Below are 21,642 nucleotides of genomic sequence, written 5' to 3'. Positions count from 1 at the left end.
AATAAAATTAAAATTCATGCACATTGTGGTGGCCTAGAGATACATTTGGTGAGACTTTGTAATGGCAGCTTTTGTTCCTTAAAGCCGATTAAGAATCACTTGGGTGTATGTGACAATTTTGTGATAACTTTTACTGATAACACCAATTTTTTTTCCAATGTATTTCTCTCCTTTACCTGTGATGACAGGCTGCAGTACTGAAGGGCCTCCAATTGTCACTTCAGGAAAACTTCCTGCCCAGTGATTGATTCCATCACAGTGGGGGATTGAGACTCCCATTGCCATCAAAAGTCTCAACTCAAAATCCTGCCTATAATGAATTCCTCCATTCATTCATACCTGACTGAAGTGATCTGTCTGCTATTTGTCTTTGTCTTTGCATCCTCATGGTGGGGAAGCTGCAAACATTGCTGTAACTTTTGTAATTCATGAGTTTCAAGGGTAGTTTCATTGGTGACCAGTCATGTACAGATTCTTTTCTTATTTCATTCTCTTTTAACTCCTGAGTTGCTTATAGTTAATTATTATATCTGATAGTTTCATAATCATTGGCTTAAACAACTGATGTCATAACCTAATCACTCGTGTTGAAAGTTATGTTACAATTGCTAACAGTTAAATTCCTAGTTTGACTCTTGTTATGCCCAAAGAGTGCCTTAGGACTAATGCCCTGGCAGCCCCTCTAGATTTCTAACTTACTAACATCTCTTTCCTATATCTGTCCTTTTAGTGGGGTTCATTATATTTTAGTCAGCTTAGTTGTGTTAAGTCAGTTGAACCAATGTTTTCTCTCTATGCTAATTGAATTACCATGTATTTCTGGCATTTCTAGTTTCCTATCAGATATTTCAATTATATTTATTGTCCTATATCAATGCTACATCTTAATGCTTATTATTGCTCATCTCTGAAGATGGGGGCGTATCATTTTATGATATTAAGAGTGACGTAAAATGGAAGTTGTTGATCAATGCTGCAGAGTGAAACACTCATCCAGTTTTGTCATTCGATTTCAGGTCAGATATAGTTCAGAAATGAAGCTCTCTCCAATGCACCCTGTCAATATAAATAAATTATAATTTCAAATACACAATGCGATGGTGGAAATTATTCATTTACCATGGTTGCAATTCTTTAGGAACTGATAACACGATCCTTTTTGCCTAAAGCACTGCTGGCCTTGAGAGCCAGATCCTTCCATCCTGTGACACTCAGACCTGTGTGTGGATTACAAGGCTCCTTTAAGGCCCAAATAAAATATGATTAATGAAATCCAGGGATCATAATCATATTCTTTTGTAGGATGTGGCATGGGTAATATTTATTGATTTTTCCCAATTGCCCTGTAAAGGAAGGTGATGAGCTGACTTCTTAAATCACTGCAGTCCTAAGAGTGCCAGGATATCCACATGCTGTTAGGAATGGAGCTCGAGGGCTTTAGTCCTGTGACAATGAAGGAACAGCAACATAATTCTAAGCAGTGGTGTTATGCGACTTGGAGAGGAACTTGCAGGTGCAGGTTGCAAGGCATCTGCTACCATTATCTTTCCAGGTGGTAGAGATTGCGGGTTTGGAAGGTGCTAATGAAGTCACTTTGGTGAGTTATTGCAGTGCCTCTGGTAGATGGTACACACTGTTGCCACTGTGTATTGATTGCGAAGGGAGTGAATTTTGAAGTTGGTGGCTGTGGTGTCAATCAAACAGACTGCTTTGTCCTGGATGGTGTCACGTTTTGTGAGTGCTGTTGGAGCTGCACTCATCCAAGCAAGTAGAGAGCATTGCCCCACATACCTGAGCTGTGCATTGTAGATGGTTAACAAGCACTGGGGCAACAGCAGGTGAGTTACTTACTGCAGGATTCCTAGCCTCTGGCCCACTCTGAAAATGTGGCCACCTAAGGCATTGTCTGAGGGAATCCTTGTAGAGGTGTTCTGGGGCTAAGATAATTGAACTCCAGCAATCATTGCCAGCAGTGCTATGGAGAAAGAGGATCATTTTATCAGCCCCTGAAGAATGCAACTGCAGGAGGCATGATTAAGAAATTTGGGCATGACATAAGTATTGCACGGGTTGTTGATATTGAAGAGGATGGCTGTCAAGTCCAGGATGATATCAATGGTCAGGCCAAGCGGGCAGAAAAGTGGAAACACTCGAGAGAAGTCTGATGTAATGCATTTGGGGAGCACAAACATCTTCACGGAATACACAGTAAATGGGAAAGCACTGAGTGTGGGAAAGGAATCAAGAGACCTTGGAATGCATGTCCACAAGTGCCTGAAGATAGCAAGACAGATAGATAAACTGGTAAAGATAGCATATGGGATGCTTTCCTTTATTGGGGTTTTAAGTACAAAAGTAAGGATTGAATGCTAGAATTACGGAAGGCACTGCTTAGGCCATGTTTGGAGTTTCCTGCACAGTTCTGGCAACCACATTAGAGTAATTATATCATTCCTGCTGAGGGAGTACAGTGGAAGTTTACAGAAATATTTCCACAGCTTGGAAATCGCAGCTTTGAGGGATAGGCAAGGTTTATTTTCCTTGCAACAAAGGAGGCTGAGGAGTGACTTAATTGAGGTTGTCAAAGTAATGGGGCTTAGATAGAGTACACAATGAAGACCTGCTTCCCCCAGCAAGGTCAATTATCAGGGAAAACCTACTTAAGTTTATCTGTAGGATTGGAGGGGTCATAAGGGGATTTGCTCAGAGGATGGTAGGTGTCTTGCCATTTTAAATCAGTGTTTTTATAAATTCCATCAATCATTACATCATTTCCAAAGGAAATAAATAATTGATGCTGTCTTGAACTAAGTAATATATATCTTCTTCATCATTTCTTTCTGATTGAATGTTCACATCGAGAAGGATAACATGACATATGGCAAATAAGTGCATTTGCAGCTTAAGATACCAATGAAGTTTTGTCCTTTCCCAGCTATCCATGTTAGCAGGTCCAGAATTGTACATGGCAAAGTTAAATTAAATCTGCATGTGGAAATTAAAATTCCCCAAGGAAAGAATCATTGAATCTTGCACAGTCTTGCATAAGTCCAATATACAACACCATCAGTGAAAGGTTTGGTGGGACAAGCAATGCAACTGCAGCCTTTAACTACTTATTAAGGGTAATAGCTGATATCCCAAACAGCAGTGCATAACACTGTTGTACAAGTGAAATCTGTCTTGGTTGCCCAGGCCACTCAACTCATCAACTTCAACATGAAGAACAGGCAGCAACACAAGAGAACATCTGGTTGGATTATCCAAACTGCAGAACATTATTGATGACACACCTTTGACTAGTGCCACCCTTTTCATGAAATGAAAATGATTTTAATCTGTAGGGGTGCAATTGATCAATGGAAGCATGCACATTTCCCCTGCTGATCTGTCAATTGACAAAATTGTTCTATTTTGCAGTAATTCACAGCTCAATCGTGAAGAGAAGGCCACAAAGACTTGAAAACAGGCTGTTATTGGATTACACCCATTGTCTCTAGCTACCCAAGAGAAAAATGAGAAGTGCAGTTTTATGAAATTCCAGCTGTTACCTGAGTCACTTTTAACATGCTTCAAATTTTAGGGGTTCATGGTTATAGGGGTGTTGTAATACACCCTGGATAAAGTGTCCCAAATTTCTGTAGCTAGCTGAATATTACATATTTTGCCTGACCAGTAACAATGCTGCAGAACACTACTACAACCAAAAGCTAGAAGAGACATCTGCCTAAATAATTGGATAATTAGCAAAATTATTAAAGTGGTCTCAAGTAAAGGACACCGTTAGTTAAATACTGAACATGATCAGTCTAACATTTTGAATAATGCAACCAAAATAATTTCTCAATTAAAATAGCATTTTCTTCAATTTTATTAGTCTGCTTTATCGAAAAACTTCTCATCATACATAAAAGCATCAGCTAGCCTACATTTTCAAGGATTTTTTAATGGTTTGTGGTGTAGTTCTTTTGAAAGAGAGGATGCCAGTGCTTCAGATTTCAAAACGTAAATTAGAGAAGATGGTGTTGCTGCTATTTGTTTCCCTTTTCATTTGCACAGTGACATTGAGCAACGAGCAATAAGTATTGGTTTCCAAAATCCAACTCCTTGTCACGGTCATGCTAAAGCCAGATCATACATTTATTTAGAATTATAGAAAAAGTTTAGTGTATTTTTCACCTTTGCAGAGTGCCAGAGGAGCCAATGTGCTTGGAATGCATTATCAGGCTCTGTGAATGAGATTTCCTAAGTAATGCAGGAATAGATGTGTTGTTCTGCTGTAGAATTGCATCAAATAAGTCCTGGTTTAAGGTGTTCCAGAGTGTATTCATATGTCCTCATATCTAAAATGAAGCTACAGTGGTATTTCTCTTACTCCTGTCTGTAATTATACAACTGTAACTGAAGCCAAAGGTGCAATTTTTTAAAAACTTTAATCTATTCATTCATTTTGCAAAGAACACTGCTGTTTGTTGTTTTCATATGAATGTTAACTCCACCACATGGTCTGCAGAGTCTGAAGAAGACAACTTACCACTACTTTCTGAAAGGCTATTAAGGATTACTTCACTGTCCTTGTATGAAAATGGCACATTTTTTTCTGGATCAACCTGAACAAATAGAAAGCTCACTCTAGCTTTTTATTCAAAAATGGCAGCTCTGACAATGTACCCTTAGGACTCGATTTAAATGTTAACCTGGATTATACACTAAAGTCCATCATATCCTTTAACTTTTGATGAAGTGTTGCCAATTGAGCCAAGCTGACACTTGAAGTATACAATTATCAGGATGTTCCCACCAAATACCAATTGGTAAAAACCAGACTTTACAGGCCCCTGCTTTTTCAGCGTCTTCCAGGTTGTTAGCCATATCCCTGCAAGAAATTAAATCAGCATTTTTTCAGATCACTGATCTCTCAGTGAGAAACATTTTGCTTGCATAGTCATCTATGTTGTCAGTGGAAAGTAGCAAACAGAGTCTGAGAAATGTTGTTCCACATATGTCTTGAACCTCCCTTCAGTCCTACAACCTTCGAAATTACTTGAAGATTTTCCATTTCAGGGCTCTTACACAACTTTGATTTTTTTTCTTACAACCATTGGATGTTGTGCTTTCAGCTAGCTAAGCCCTAAGCTCAGGAGTGTATTTCCAACACCTCTCCATCATTCTGTCTCTTGGCAAAAGATGCACCTTCTAATTTTCAGTTTCTTGGTGACACTTCATATTATGCTCAGTTAGGGCCGCCCATATTTGAGCGACAGAAAATGGCCAACAAGGGGATAAACAGAATTAAAAGCCTGTTCCAGCATTTAGACACAAAATAGCTGACAAGTAGAACATAGAACATTACAGCGCATTACAGGCCCTTTGGCCCTTGATGATGTGCTAACCTGTGAAACCAATTTGAAGCCCATCTAACCTCCACTATTCCATTTCATCCATATGACTATTCAATGACCATTTAAATGCCCTTAAAGCTGACGAGTCTACTACTGTTGCAGGCAGGCTGTTCCACGCCCCTAATACTCTCTGAGTAAAGAAACTACCTTTGACATCTGTCCAATATCTATCACCCCTCAATTTAAAGCTATGTCCCCTCGTGCTAGCCGTTACCATCTGAGGAAAATGACTCTCACTGTCCATCCTACTCTAACCCTCTGATTATCTTATATGTCTCAATTTAGTCACCTCTCAACCTTCTTCTCTCTAATGAAAACAGCCTCAAGTCCCTCAGCCTTTCCTCATAAGACGTTCCCTCTATACCAAGCAACATCCTAGTAAGCCTCCTCTGAACCCTTTCCAAAGCTTCCACATCCTTCCTGTAATACATTGACCAAAATTAATTAGTGATTAAACAGAATTAAAAACATTCTGTAGCATTTAAGATGCAATGGTATCTTTGAACAGGAGAAAGTGAGGACTGCAGATGCTGGAGATCAGAGCTGAAAAATGTGTTGCTGGAAAAGCGCAGCAGGTCAGGCAGCATCCAAAGAGCAGGAGAATCGACGTTTCGGGATTCCTGAAGAAGGGCTTATGCCCGAAACGTAAATTATCTTGGAACAGGGACTATTTCAAGTTGAAAATGGGGTCCTGCATAAAAAAACAACCAGAGACAGTTTGAAAAAACTTTGTCCTAGGATGGGCAGTTTGACGATTTGTGACAATCACTGAAGAAGAAGGTAAACTCCTACAAATATAAACACAGATAAATTAATGGGATTGTAGCTAGTAAAAATCTAAAGATCAGACAAGTTCATTGAATTATGTCGGTGACTGACTCTAGCCTCATTAATGAAAGGATGCTGTCCCATTAGGTAAAAAGAATCAGTCAGAGTAAGGACAATAAATCTCAGTTCAGAAAACAGTTAACCTAGCTCATAATGAAGCTGTAAAAACAACATCTAAAGTTAGTTTGCAGTGATTAGCCGTTTCTTTAAATTTATTCACAATAATCCGAAATAGGTTCAAGTTAAAGGTTCTTCAGATAATCACAGAGATAGATTTCAACATAATTATAGATACACTTATATAGAAACACACGAATCATTAAAAAGCATTGGCGGAAAACATTCAAACGTTGATGTGAAAGTTAATTAATCTGGAGAAACTTTTTCTTTATCACTGCAGGAATGTCTTGTGTAAGAAACAATTTGCTCACAACTCATTAGCTAAAGAGTGCTAACAGTAGGGGTAGCTATAAAACTTTACATATGACTAAATTTATAATGTAATTAACATTATAAATCTTATAGCAGTTGTAAGAACCAACTATCTTTTGTATCTTTTATAATTAAGATGGTGGGGAAACGTAAGAAGTGTACAGAATTTGGTAGCAATAGTAAATGAACACAATGGACAATAGAATTCAAGTGGTCCTAAGAAATAAGAAAGTCCGGGAGATGTCCACAGGAGTATAGCCAGTAATTTTGGAATGTGAATTAATAGGATGCATTAGAAGATTCCTAAGGCCTCGTGATTGCGATGTTAGATTAGATTACATTACAGTGTGGAAACAGGCACTTTGGCCTAACAAGTCCACACCGACCCGCCACCCACCCATACCCCTACATTTACCCCTTACCTAACACTACGGGCAATTTAGCATGACCAATTCACCTGAGCTGCACATCTTTGGACTGTGGGAGGAAACTGGAGCACCCAGAGGAAACCCACACAGACACGGGGATAACGTGCAAACTGGAGAACGTGCAAACTCCACACAGTCAGTCACCTGAGGCGGGAATTGAACCCGGGTCTCTGGTGCTGTGACGCAGCAGTGCTAACCACTGTGCCACCGTGCCGCCCATGTATGCGAAACATCATGAGATCATGGCAATCTGAGGGCTGTCCACAGGAGTGTCCCTCATTGATTAAGTGTTTCACAGGATTAGATATTTAGAATAAGGGGAAGGACGCAGTGGCCACATTGTATGTGATTATTGTAACACAAAATGTATAAAAATACTGAATCTCACCGTGAAAATCAGAGCATCATTGACCTCTCTTACAATTTGAAGTGAAGATTAAGAGGATAACTGGTCCTCATGTTGAGGCTACATTTGGGAGGAGTCTATGGCCCTCTACCTGCATGATCCGGTGACTGCTTGAATAAGAATAAAAACTGCCACATGTCTGAATCCTGCTTGTCTCGTGAGTCTTTGTCCCTGGTTGGGGGGGGGGGGGGGGGGTCGTTGGGGAGGTGGGCATGGGTCTCACTCCTACATGCTCTTCCCTATAAAATGAAATATTCTCACTGTATCCCATATTTATTGTTAGGTAATCCTGAGACTTCTTGCAAGAGGAAGTCAACACAAGCTGCAGAATCTTTGTTATATGTATATTTGTACAGAAGGTTCGGAAAGGATATGACAAAAGAAATAATAAGAGGTAACGAGGGATAATGAAAAATGATTGGCAGCTAACATAAAGGGAAATCTCAAAGTCTTCCATAGGTATATCGGTTTATCAATCATTATATCAATCGAGGAGAGGCTAAGAGGAGGTTAGAGAGAAGTTTTTTAAATCATTATGGGGCAGAGTGGATAGGGAGAAATTGTTCCCGCTTTGAAAGGATTGAGAACCAAAGGGTACAGTTTTAAAGAGAAAACTTTTTCACACTGCACAGATTTAGGGTTATAGAATGCACTACCTATAAGTGTGGTGGAGGTGGGTTCAGTTGAGTCATTCAAAAGGGGTTGAATAATTATTTAAATAGGAATAATATGTTATATGTGTTATTGGGTTCCAGGGAAGCTCCAGGAAATTGGTACTACGATAAAAAGTTCAGACAGATGGGGAATGATGGACTGAATGGCCTCCTCTGCAACAATATGATTCTGTCACTTTTTTTTGTCATTTTTGTTGTTGATGAGAGGGGGAATCATTGGAAGTTTCATCTTTGGCTGTTACTGCCAATCTGAGTGTGGCTGGGTACAAACTGATAGAGAGCTGGGCAGATTTTGTCGGGGTATGAGTAATGCAGTGAATACTCTTTTTAAAAAAAATAGAAATGGGGTTCATGCCAGTGTAATTGATTGCTGACCCAAAATATTCCATCTAAAGGGGATGGTACAATAGTTTCAACTGCATTATTTTGAGCTGTCATAAATCCCACAATCTAATACCTGACACTTCTAATCAATGGTGAGTTATCCACTGTATTATAATAACTTTCTAAGGATTCAGTTGGTATAGTTCACAGTGAAAGTGAATCCGTTTTTCGGCGTTAGTCCAACTCGGTGAGATGAGTGCCTGAACATGACTGTTAAAAATCTCTGCCAACCTGTCAAAATGGCTGAAATCCAGAACACATTAGAAACATTTTAACACTCTCATTTGTGCCTGGTACATCTGTCTGTTCCATTACGAGATCAATGCTTAATGTCAAATCAGTTTTCTAATCTGCATGTTAAATTATGAATTCAGATATACAGTGATGATTGAAAAAAATCCTAAAATATTTAGTCATTTAAAATTATGGGAGAAACACCCTTTAGGATCTTAGGAAATTATTTTTAGACTAAACAAACTTAAGTGGACAAAAATAATAATTAATGTTACTGCTTAAAAATGTTAAGCTCTGACATGTATTGAAAAAGTAATTTATGGGTAATCAACCTTATTTAATTGTAACCATTTAGTGGAAATTCAAGAGAATTGTTTTTGAAAAGTAATTAAATTTGAATTGTCAAGAGAACTTATATAAGTAAGTTAGAAGTATTTCTCACTTCATGTATTCTATTTCATATACCATTGCACAATGAAAATTGCTTTGAAGTTGTGCACTGAATATATCAGCTGATTCATAAACTGCAGGTAAGCTGGAGTTTAATCAGGTCAACAAATATTTTAGGTTAGGATTCAGAAGGCTGGATTTTACAGGGCACTATAGTCCCCAAGTCTTCATCTAATAAAACATGGGACATCATGCCAATCTTCAGGATGGCTGCATCAATTAAATGGCTGACTTGCCATTAAGTGAATCGGGTAGGATTTCAGCTCCTTATAAGCAGGAAAGTCCTCACCTCAGAGAGGATTAGGAGTGGTGGCCATTGCAAGTACTTCAGTCTAGGCTTGAGGACATATTTAGCAGTGAACTGGAACACGGTCAGGTGTTTTGGAATCACACCTGAGGGTGCTGGGGTTTGAAAAGTGAGTGTGGGAAGAAAACTGAGAGTGGGAGGGGGTGGCTGGTTACGCTGACTGGGGTTCTCGAAGGTTTCTCCCTTCACATTACCAACCCGTGCCAGCAAGTTTGCTGGGCTGGGTGAGTGGTGTGGACCTCTCTCTTCACCAGTTAATTCCTGAAGGTGGTGGTGCATGAAGGCTACTAAGTGGGTATTCATAAAAGCCTGAACTGACTCACTGACAAGTGGGCTACCTGACAATGCCCCTTGTATAAAAGGTCCATGATACAAAATCGGTAGAGTGGAGGAGTGGGCAGGGTCCCAGTGGAGCAGGAGGGTAAAATCCAACTCTATGTGAAATGGGTTTGGGCAATTTCTATTCAATTTCTAATCGGGACAAGGTCAAAAGCCATAAACTAAACATGGATTATCATTCAATCAACATTCTTGGAGCAAACCTGAAATAATATCCATATCATAAGGTGGCCTAAAGAAAAGGGAACTTGCTCTGTTTAAAAAAAATCATGTTGAATTAGAACATTTTGAACTTTATCTTCCTTCTGAAGGCCAGTCATATTATAGAGTGAAATTGTCCATTTCATCAGAACACGTAGTTAGTATTCCACCTTCAAAAGGTAAATTATGCTAAGTCCAGAAGCAGTAAAAAGACATCAGTCATTAAACCTATTTTAGTCATGTTGATAGCATTGATCTTTATGTTAATGACAACATCCATCATTGAGAAGAAATGATTAAATTCAGCTTTGCAGCTTTAACAAGCTCAGTATGACCAAGCAGAGGATGGGATTACATTTGGATTGTAAATGTTTGACTTCCCTAGATTTATTCCGCAACAGATCCAAATGTAACAATGGAGAGTTTAGATTGTTATGAAGTGAAAATGAAATAACATGTTTTTGTGCATGTTAATTGAACTAACATAAAAGTCACATTCAAAATAAATATTTTTCCATCCCATTATAAATTATAAAAACTTACTTTTATCTAACACGTGAATAATATTATAAAGTTATATTTGTTAAGATAGAATATATGCAGCTGAACTTTTCTGATTGGGTAGCAATCCTCATGTCAGGATGAAGCCCATGTCTTGAACCTGGAAGTAACCATGGAGGTAATCATGGAAGAACCAGAGGATGTGTTTGTTGTGGAGGAGTCTAAATATGAAGCTTCCGCTGAAGGTTCCATCCAATTCAGGACAGTAGCTAGGTTCCAGGGTCAGTAGATCCAATCAGTATCCATGCAGCACGTGATGACCAGAGAGGTGGGTTTTACTGTGACAAAAAGGTGATGGCAAGGGGGTTCCAAAGTAGAGATGATCTCAGGTGCCCTGCATGCTTACTGCTAGGCTCATTGGACATTGTCATGGAGGGGCTCTGGAATTGAACTTGGTGGAATTTCTTCCTGGCACCTCTGTCACTGAGACATAGAGGTTGTTACTTCAATAGCTCCACCAGCCTGTTAACAGGAGGCCAGTCAGAAGTGGGAACTGAGTTGGCCTGATTGTTTGTTTCCAGTTCTGTTTTTGGTCCAGCTCCACATCATCTCCATAGTCCCAGGAGGATTGTACCCAAAGTCTCAAGCTGAATAATACTGATGGTAAATGCCATAGAGATGGTGCAGAAAAGGACACTTCTCTTTACTAATAGCCTCAGTTATAGGATCACAGTATTCAGATTGACTTGGAACAGCAGCTGGCAATGTGATTGTGCTATTTCATTCACTTATATTTGATGTCTAAAGGAATGAAGCAAAAATTAATTAGACTTAAAATGGTTTTCATTGTGTCTGCTGTTTCCTTCCTAGGGCTATTAGAAAATGAGAAGTGCATTAAATCATCAACTGATGCCACAATTCCATGTTGTTACGTTTTGCAAAGTCCAGAATTGAATAGTAAGCAGGATGTTGTAGTGTTGACAGCAGGATTATGGATTGAGTTTAGATGTTAGCTTTGTGTTCAAAGAAATTAATCGATTAGTTCAATAAACTTAAGAGAAATTAATATCTTGGATTTTAGAACACATAAGTGAAAATGCATACATCTCTAAATTTACTGAGAATCAAGGTTAACATACCCATGCAAAATTTGAGACCAAATGCTTTGGCAAATTTCTTTCCCAAAATTTGGGGAATGCTCATAAGGCCTCATAAGGGCAGTAAGTGGGAGGAAGCAAACAAAAGGAGCCATGAATGAGAGTGTTTGGGAAGGTAGCTGTAACTGGGAAAGTTAGGCAGGGTATCTGTGAGGGGAGAGTGAGGCAGGGTATCTGTGAGGGGACAGTGAGGCGGGGTATCGTGAGTGGAGGGTGTGGGAGAGTGAGGCAAGGAGGAGTCAGACAGATCAGCCATTATCTCATTGAATGGTGGAACAGGTTTCATGGACTGAGTGGTTGACTCCTGATCTTTCACAGGTCAGTTAGCCCATGTGAAGTGAGGGCTATATTCTAACAGTACAGCTACAATTCAATATGTCTATCCTTGCAAGACGCCTAAATATAATTCCGAATTGTGCAAAAGAATCATGTTTAGAGCCCCAGGCTATATGTTTTCCATTAACATCAGTGATGACAGATTTACACTGTGTGTAAAATTAACAACAAATTTATAAACAGAGGAAACATGCATTGGAATCAGTTAAGCAGATGTTTACTAGACTAATGCATGGAATCAGCTGATTGCTTTATGAGGAAAGGCTAACCTCTGGAGTTTGGAAGACTCAGAGATTACTCAAATGAAACTAGCAAGATCTTGACCTGGTGGATGTGGAAAACATATTTCCACTTATGGGAGAATCTAGAATTGGAGGTCATAGTTTAAAAGTAAGGAGTTGTCCAATTAAGACAAAGATGAAGGAATTTTTTTTCTCTTAGAGAGTTGAGAGTCTTTGGAATTTGACAGAATCTTTCAATATTTTTAAGGCAGAAGTAGATAGATTCTTGATTGCCAATGGGATGAAAGAGTGTCAGGGATGCAGAGTTGAAATTAAAAGCAGATCAGCCATGGTGGAGAACACTAGACCAGGCTCAAAGGGATGAATGGCATAATCTTATTCCTTCTTCATATATCCATATTAATCTATTTTAACAGTAAAAACATACAGCATAAAAACCTTCAAATAAGTGATAACTCCTTTCGCATTTCAAGCCATTTACATTGACATCAAAAGAGTAGACTAAAACAATTACTTAATTTATGGATACCTTTAAAACGCAATAGCTTGTTTCTAATGAAAGCTATGAGTGGTAAAGTTCACAATAGGGTACTTGTCACAATAACTTTTAACAGAAAGTTGCAACATATTGCAACAATATGGAATGACTGATAACTTAATGGTAAGGTCCTAGGGAGTGTTGCTGAACAAAGAGACCTTGGAGTGCAGTTTCATAGCTCCTTGAAAGTAGAGTCGCAGGTAGATAGGATAGTGAAGGTGGTGTTTGGTATGCTTTTCTTTATTGGTCAGAGTATTGAGTGCAGGAGTTGGGAGGTCATGTTGCGGCTGTACATGACATTGGTGAGGCCACTTTTGGAATTTTGCGTGCAACTCCGGTCTCCTTCCTATAGGGAGGATGTTGTGAAACTTGAAAGGACTCCGAAAAGATTTACAAGGATGTTGCCAGGGTTGGAGGATTTGAGCTATCGGGAGAGGCTGAACAGGCTGGGGCTGTTTTCCCTGGAGCATCGAAAGCTGAGGGGTGACCTTACAGAGGTTTATAAAATCATGAGGGGCCTGGATAGGATAAATAGACAAGGTCTTTTCCCTGGGGTTGGTGAGTCCAGAGCCAGAGGGCATAGGTTTAGGGTGAGAGGGGAAAGATATAAAAGAGACCTAAGGGGCAACTTTTTCACGCAGAGCGTGGTGCGTGTGTGGAATGAGCTGCCAAAAGAATTGGTGGAGGCTACTACAATTGCAACATTTAAAAGGCATCTGGATGGGTATATGAATAGGAAGGGTTTGGCAGGTGGGACTAGATTGGGTTGGGATATCTGGTCAGCATGGACGAATTGGACCAAATGGTCTGCTTCCATGCTGTACATCTCTATGACTCTATAACTCTACATTCAAAATATACTGTGGAAGAAAAATAGTAAATTAATTTGTTCTTCACACCTCAGTAACTCTGACATGACGGCAATGTGTTGTACAGCAAATTATCATTACATACGAAGGAGAGGCATTAGATTCGCATAGCAGCGAAGATAAATACTATAAAGCATTTGTCAGCAATAATTGCATTCAGGTCTCATTAATAGATAGGGATATTATCTATCTCTAAATACTATCATAAATAACTTGCTGTTAACAGGTTTTCATTTGACATTTGTATAAAATTTTGACATGAGAACCTGTTAATTAGTTGACGTATCTATACCATGGGTCGAGAATGGCAATGATTGTTTTGACACTGAATCCTTGGGAAGTTATTAATGAAGTTAATCCTTCAATTTATAGCACAGGAATGGTAGGTTTAATAAATAATTTTGACCACCAAAGTAAACTACTGGTGTTTTCAGCATCTGGTTGAAGCCAGATGCTAAAAACCAAATACTGGATTAGTGGTGCTGGAAGAGCACAGCAGTTCAGGCAGCATCCAACGAGCAGGGAAATCGATGTTTCGGGCAAAAGCCCTTCATCAGGAATAAAGGCAATGTGAAAGACGCCTTTGCAGTGCAGCTACACAACATATAAAACAAAACAGCAGCTCATGTGGTTAAGGCCATTTGAAAGGGTAACGGGCACAAAACAATATTACTCAGCACCAATGTAAATTAATAGGTGTAACTGTGAAGGGAGAATCCTTGAGCAAGACAGAGTAGGAGCCAAAGTTGCCTTGTGTGGCCTATTTACTGCCCCTGCTCTTGATCCTCAAAGGAACCTAAATAAGGCAAATGAAGATGCTTGCCTGTGTTATTCTAGTTTTTGGTACAGCAACTGGAAAATATAGTCTAACAGGGAAGTCATTGCTGCTCTCCCATTCAACCCTTGCATTAAGTAACAACTCAGGCTCCGATTACATCATTAGAGCCCAAATGCACTGAATTAAGAATTGCTTGCAGAATATGTACATGTAGTTTTAAGTTTTGGTCAGTTACAAGAAGGCAGGAAAGGAGTGGGTAAGCCCCCTCAGATAACTGCTTGACAAGGAGAGAGTAAGAATTTACAGAAGATTGGTCAATGCTTCATATTTATTTCACCATGGACAGCAATACGTAAATATACCTGTTGCCATCACTTTTAAATCAAGATTATTAAAGCTGTTTGTGGTACAGCTTTAATATTGCCAAGGTGTTAATCAAACAAAACTAATGAATCTGCATTCAAATCAAAATAGATTGATTTGATCTTCTTCCACATGGCTAACTGTTTCTAGCTTCCTTACTTATTATAAAGTGAGAACCCCTATTCAGTTATAGCGAGTGCAGTGTCTTTGATAATTGTACTTGTGTTTAACTGAAGAACTCCATTCTGGAAATGAGTTCTAAGAAGACTATGCAATGGAACAAAGACACAACTCTGGTGAGACTCAAAAGCCCTTTGCTCATGGTTGGATAGGGGAATTTCATTTTTTTAAAACTTTGCTTCATAGTAGCGAAGAAAAACATTGTAATTTCTCTAAAGAAGAAGCAAAAAAAAGCTCTCATTTTCCTGTGTGATACAATGATATGTTTATCACATTCTGTTGCTGACTGCTTGTTTTTTATTGACAGTGTAAAAGGCCGAATTTCAGTTTGGACTATAATCTGAGAATGTCTCCTTGTATGTTGTAAAACCCCAGACAGAAATCTAATTTGTGATGTTGTTGCGTTCTTATTCTGATATAGCAGTAGATGCATAAAAAAATCAGAAGTGGAACTAACCAGGATAGGTCCTGACCAACTTTTACTAATGCATCATGAAGAGACTTTAGGAGGGGTTTTCTGACTGATATTGAGGCAATGTGTGGTGTTTGCAAAGGGAATTGAATATAGTAAAATTGGGATAGCATTTTTCAACAATATATATATATATATATATATATATGCCTTATATTATTACCTCTGTGAACACTGGACTACCGAGATGACTATTCATAACCTGGTCATTGTATTGATTCTGTTTGTTTGTGCATCTCTGCACCTTCTCTGCAGTTGTAGCATTATATTCTGCATTTTGTTCTGTTACCCTGATGTACTTATGTAAGGTATGATCTGTCTGGATAGCACACAAAACTATACGTTTCACTGTATCTTGGTACATGTGACAATAATAAAATAAAATCAGAAGTTTGAAATTTGAAATGGAATATTAAAGGAATTTTTAACTTTTTGATATTAAGACAAGCATAAAGTAGAGCCCATTCATTCAGTAGTTGCAAATTTGTAATCCCTTCTGACAATGAAATACATTCTCATAGCAACGCTGTCCACCCATACCAGATGGGAACTCCCAGTTTGGTCCAACATTGAGTACAACATAAAATATTTTTTATTGCTCCAGAACCAAGAGCAGGTGGTGCTCTCCAAATGAGAAGAAGCATAATATGCCAATAACAGCCCATATTTATGTTGCATCTTTATTTTGGCACAATGTCCAAAAGTAATGGCATCCAGGTAAATTTGATACTGAGCCACATAAAATATGAGGACACGTGACTAAAAGCTTAATCAAGAACAAAGGAAAATAGTGTAAATGCTGACTACTGGAAATCTGAAAGTAAAACACAAAATGCTAGAGAAACTTTACAGGTCAGGCAGCATCTGTGGAGAGAGACACAAAATTAATGTTTCAGATCTAGGACCTTCAGAACTAAAGGAACATAGAAATGTAATAACAACAAGTAGTGATTTATTATTGCACTCATTTCAGAAAGGCAAAAAATACCTTTAAGACAGTGAGGTGACATCACTACCAGGGATCCCAGAAGTGGCCATTGGTGTGACTAAATCGCTGGAGCCCTCCATTTTCCTGGGAGCTCAAGGAGGAGGGATTTGCACCCTTAAAGAACAGGAACCCTGACATCAGGCACTTAAGTTGCCTGATAGCCACAGAATCGATTTGAGGTTCCTGGAAATGGCTGATGTAAATTCAGCTTCACATTTCAACCGAACAATGTTATGATAAGGCTTCCTCACTTGTCGAGGCAAACTTTCCATAAAACGTGACCTTTATTTCTTTGTAAGGATAAAGACTTAATCACCATAAATTCAGACATTGCAGATGTCAAAATTGTATCAAAGATATTAAGAGAGTGACATGTCATTATTCAGAGGTCACTCATTGCAAAGAAAACATTTTCTGGGATCAGACCTTAATCACAGTCCATGATTCCTTTTTAAAGTGCTAAAGGCAATGCTTTAGTGTCCAAGATGTCTCACTAACCACAGGTGAACACAAGGTCTTGTAAGAATCAAAAGCAGTTTCTATGCCTCCCTTTAATTTAACAGGGGATATTATTTTTTTCCAGATGTAGATAATTATTTTAAGTTAAAGCTAAAATGTATGCCTCCAATTCTTTTACTTAAGCAATATGGTAACCTTACTCAGGGGCATTGAAAATAGAAAGAAAATTTGACAGGTTCATACTTTTCTACATGAATTAATGGGAAATGCCCACAATTGAAACTAATCTGAGATCTTTATGATAAAATGCCTGACACAAATGTAGGATAAGTACAAAGTTTGGATGTTGAAACTTTACTCAAGAATGGTGGAGGTCCGTTATCATAGAATTACTTCCTTTACTTTGAAGTTTGACAACTGAAGTTGTTGCAGACGTAGTTATGTTGCCTGTAGTTTCTTAGTACATTGGTGTTTACAGTCGAAAAATTGTAGGCAGTGTATCTGGAATTTTATCATCAGCCTGTCATTGCGTTTGAGCTGCCAACTTCAATAAGGAACATTAAAAGGTTCTGCTGCTTGACTTAACTTTTATCTCTTTAAATATGCGATGTATTCTCCAGAGGGCACCGGTAATACCTGAGTCATCAGAGACAGGGGTTCTCAGAGTATATTGCTTTTCTAGCGTGATAAAGCAATTTGGCATCTTTTAACCAGCCATCCAGCTTCCAAAATTTACTGAGAAAAGTCACTTAGGAGAAATGGCTTATTCCATTTACACAGTCCAACAAACTGCATATTGTTGTTAACATCAAGGAATCCAAAAGTTCAAGAAAATGCAACATTCTTACAAAAGGAAGAAACTACCTTGCTAGTTGGCTGTCAACAACATAAATTAATAAATGAAATAATATTTAAAGTTCTTTGAAAGTTCTCCAATTAGATATTAAATTTCTCCAAGTAGAAATTAAAGATTACAGGAGTACAGGAAAAGAGCAGGACAGTGAGACTTAAAACGTTCAGGGTAGATTATGATGGGCTGAAGGGCCTCCTTCTGTGCTGCATAAGTTTATTATTTTATTGACATTTTATGTCTGGGCTTGAAGAATCTATGATGTCAAATTCTAACATGCATATATTGATTACTTGTACTTGTTTTCCCTCTCAGTGTTCTGGATGACGAGGGCAGTAACCTGAGACAACAGAAGCTTGACAGACAGGTAAGGGATTTAAGTGTTACACATAGAGTAACTTTGTTTCCCTGTCTAAAGACATTGCCAAAATATATTGTTTGAATCAGTCAATGTTTGGCTAAATAATCAAATACAATTAGAGAATATAAATTCTTTGGGAATTCTTTGGTGACATTTTAGTCAGTCTGTTTCATACACTACAGTGTATCTACTGCCCAGTAAATCAAACTTGAAAGCAATACATTCACAGAATTCCTGTGGCCAATACGTTGGTCTCTCTTTGATCTGCCTCTCCATCTATTTTTTCCAAATCTTCCATTTCATGTTTCTTTGTAAACAATTTATCACTTGGACATTTAATGGCATAGTGGCACTTTGAATCATCCTAGAAATAAATGAGGCAATGACTAATAGCATTATTGCTCAAATATTAATCCAAAGATCAAGGTAATGTTTAGGGACCTGAATTAGAATCCTGCCATAGCAGATTGTGGAATTGTGAATTCAATAAAAAAATTCTGGCTATGAAATTATTGTCAATTGATGAAAACATCCATTTGGTTCACTAATGTCCTTTAGGGAAGGAAACTGCCAACTTACTTCATCTGACCTCCATGTGACTCCAGATCCACTGCGATATAGTTGACTCTTAAATGCCCTCTGGACAATGGGGGATGGGAATAAGTGCTGGCCTAGCCAGTACTGCCTAAATCCTGTGAATGAATGGAAAAAGCCCATCAATTTACAGCCGCGAGCGTTTCTGGGATTCAGTTGCTTATTGTAAATATTTTCTTTCTCATCTCAAAGTAATCAATTACATTCCTCTCCTCAATTTTATTTGCTAAAGTTCTCATTTCCTGCTGGTCTTGCCAAGTTTTAAACACTGTGGCTTCTATTTTCTGTCAGATTGTTGTTTGAATGCTGCTGGAAAGCACTGTTTCTGACCTTTGTTCTAGTACTGTGGGGTTTTCTGCAAATTTGACCCCCATCAAAGCTAGACAACTTCCCATAGTTGCTACTTTGCAGTCATACGTACAACATATTAAATTCTACCCTGTATACCTCCATAGTTCTATCCTCATCTTTCCAAATTTATCAAAATCTGACCATAAGTTGAAAGTAGATCAACTTTTTGATAAATTTTATCCATGAAAGTTAACAAACTATCCAAACCTTTGTCCATGTTCAAATTATCAGGCTCCAATTCCAGAAAAATAATTTGTATTGCTTATCTTGCTTCTGTATGATAACAAAAGTGCTTCCTGGTTGGTGGAGAAGTAACTCAGCCGACATTGTGATTCAATTCTTCCACTGGTCATAAGGCTCATTTTCAGTAAACAGGGGTTGGGTGACCATAATTTTAATGCAACTTTACACTTTGACTCAACCATTCTTTGCTACCAATATTATACTTAAAAAGATAACTGTATTTAAACAGAATTCAAGTCCACACATTTAGTGAGAACTTTATTGCAGGTAGGAGAAAGTGAGGACTGCAGATGCTGGAGATCAGTGTCGAGAGTGTGGTGCTGGAAAAGCACAGCAGCATCTAAGAAGCAGGAGAATCAACATTTCGGGCATAAGCCCTTCATCATTCCTGTTGAAGGGCTTATGCCCAAAACGTCAATTTGCCTGCTGCTCGGATGCTGCCTGACCTGCTGTGCTTTTCCAGCACCACTCTCTCGATTTTATTTCAGGTAGCTACACTCTGTAAAACTCGCATTGATTACTAGTTCCCGATACTTATACAATCCCTTCAAACTGAATTAACTCTTAATTAAAATATTCATCATCTGTTCCCACATTCTGAGGCCTAAGGCGTTTCTTCACACTATACTAAATATTAAAGTGAGGGGAGCCTGCAAATCGTGACATTACTACATTCATTAAACGAACACTAAGTTATTTTCTATAACGTAGGTAAAAACAATGAAAGCAGATGCTGGAAACCAGATTCTGGATTAGTGGTGCTGGAAGAGCACTGCAGTTAAGGCAGCATCCAAGGAGCCGTAAAATTGACGTTTTAGGCAAAAGCCCTTCATCAGGAATAAAATGTGCTCACTAATAAAAAAACAGAACCCTGCAGATATTTACCAAAGCTTCTAAGGCAGATCTTTCCACATCCACAACCACTACCATCTAGAAGGACAGAAAACAAAAAAAAAGGCTGGAGAGATCACAGCAGGTCAGGTAGCATCCATGCAGAGAAAACAAGCTAACGTTTTGAGTTCAGATGACTCTACATCAGAGCTGAAGTGAAGTGTAGAGGGGGCAGCATTTATGCAATAATTTGGGGGTGGAGAGTGGGAAATTTGGAATGCTGGGGGAGAAGGATGTTGAGGGTCTCAGATTAAGTGATTGGAATGTGTGAATGGCAATACAATGGTGTCTTGAACTGCCAGATTGGAAAGAACGGACAGTCCCACTGGAGTGGGGGAAAGGGAAAGAGGACATGGTGACAGAGAATGTAACAGATAAAGCTAAAACAAAGGGAAGGAATGGGTTCACAATCTGAAGGTGTTGAACTCAATATAGAGTCCACAAGGCTGTAAAGTGCCTAGTTTGAAGACGAGATGTTGCTCCTCCAGTTTTCCCTGTGATTTGCAGGAGCGTTATAGCATGCTGAGGCTAGACAAGTGGGCATGCGAATAGGATGCTGTGTTAAAATGACTAGCTACAAGAAGGTTAGGGTCACGCTTGTGTACTGACCAGAGGTGTTCTGCCCCCTCAACACTTCATTTCAGCTCTAATGAAGAGCTATCTAGATTCGAAACTCAGCTTGCTTTTTCTCCGTGGATGCTGCTTGACTCACTATGATCTCCAGCACTTTTTGTTTTCAATACAGATTCTAATATCTGCAGTAATTTGCTCCTGTCATCTAGAAGGACACATATAGCAGATACATGGGAGCACCATGATGGGAACATGGCAAATTTCCCTCCAAAGCACTTACCAATCTGACTTTTTCACTGTAACTGGGTCACATTCCTGGAACACCATCTCAAATAGCATTGACGATGTACCTACACTACCTGGACTATGGTGTATCAAGCTTACCACCACCTTACCCAGGGTGGCCTAGCCAGTGAGCCCACATTCTATGAATGAACAAAAAGGGTATCATTGTAGATTTATGCTAATAAAAGCCTCAAAGCCCAAATGCAAACAAATCATTACTCTAGGTTGGAAGTTACGTTGTAGGTTGAACAAGTCTAAAGTTCATTCAAACCTCTGACAAATTGAAATGGTTATATGAGCTTATTAAATGATTAACAGACATTTATTTCCTGCAGCGCGCTTTACTGGAACAGAAGCAAAAGAAGAAACGGCAGGAGCCCCTGATGGTCCAGTCAAATGTTGACAGCCGATCACGGACTCGGCGAATGAAGCAATCAGAAGAGCAGGCCCCTCTGGTTGAATCTTACCTTAACAGTAACAGCAGTACCATTTACCATGGTAAGTCAATGCTGTTTATGTGTCCTTA

At 38.8% G+C, this 21,642-nt stretch overlaps 1 protein-coding gene across 7 annotated transcripts in view; it reads left to right on the top strand.

Moving 5' to 3' along the window:
* tub (TUB bipartite transcription factor) overlaps window positions 1-21,642 on the top strand; it is a 413,149-nt gene that overhangs the window by 300,055 nt on the left and 91,452 nt on the right. For all 7 annotated transcript variants that reach the window (XM_072592345.1, XM_072592346.1, XM_072592348.1 and 4 more), the window contains exons 2-3: window positions 18,134-18,185; window positions 21,452-21,614. In XM_072592345.1, coding sequence (XP_072448446.1) covers window positions 18,134-18,185; window positions 21,452-21,614 — 215 coding nt within the window. The remainder of the gene's footprint in view (window positions 1-18,133; window positions 18,186-21,451; window positions 21,615-21,642) is intronic.

This window comes from Chiloscyllium punctatum, chromosome 22 (genome assembly GCF_047496795.1).
Source record: "Chiloscyllium punctatum isolate Juve2018m chromosome 22, sChiPun1.3, whole genome shotgun sequence".
NCBI lineage: Eukaryota > Metazoa > Chordata > Chondrichthyes > Orectolobiformes > Hemiscylliidae > Chiloscyllium > Chiloscyllium punctatum.
This window is presented reverse-complemented; position numbering and strand designations above follow the sequence as displayed.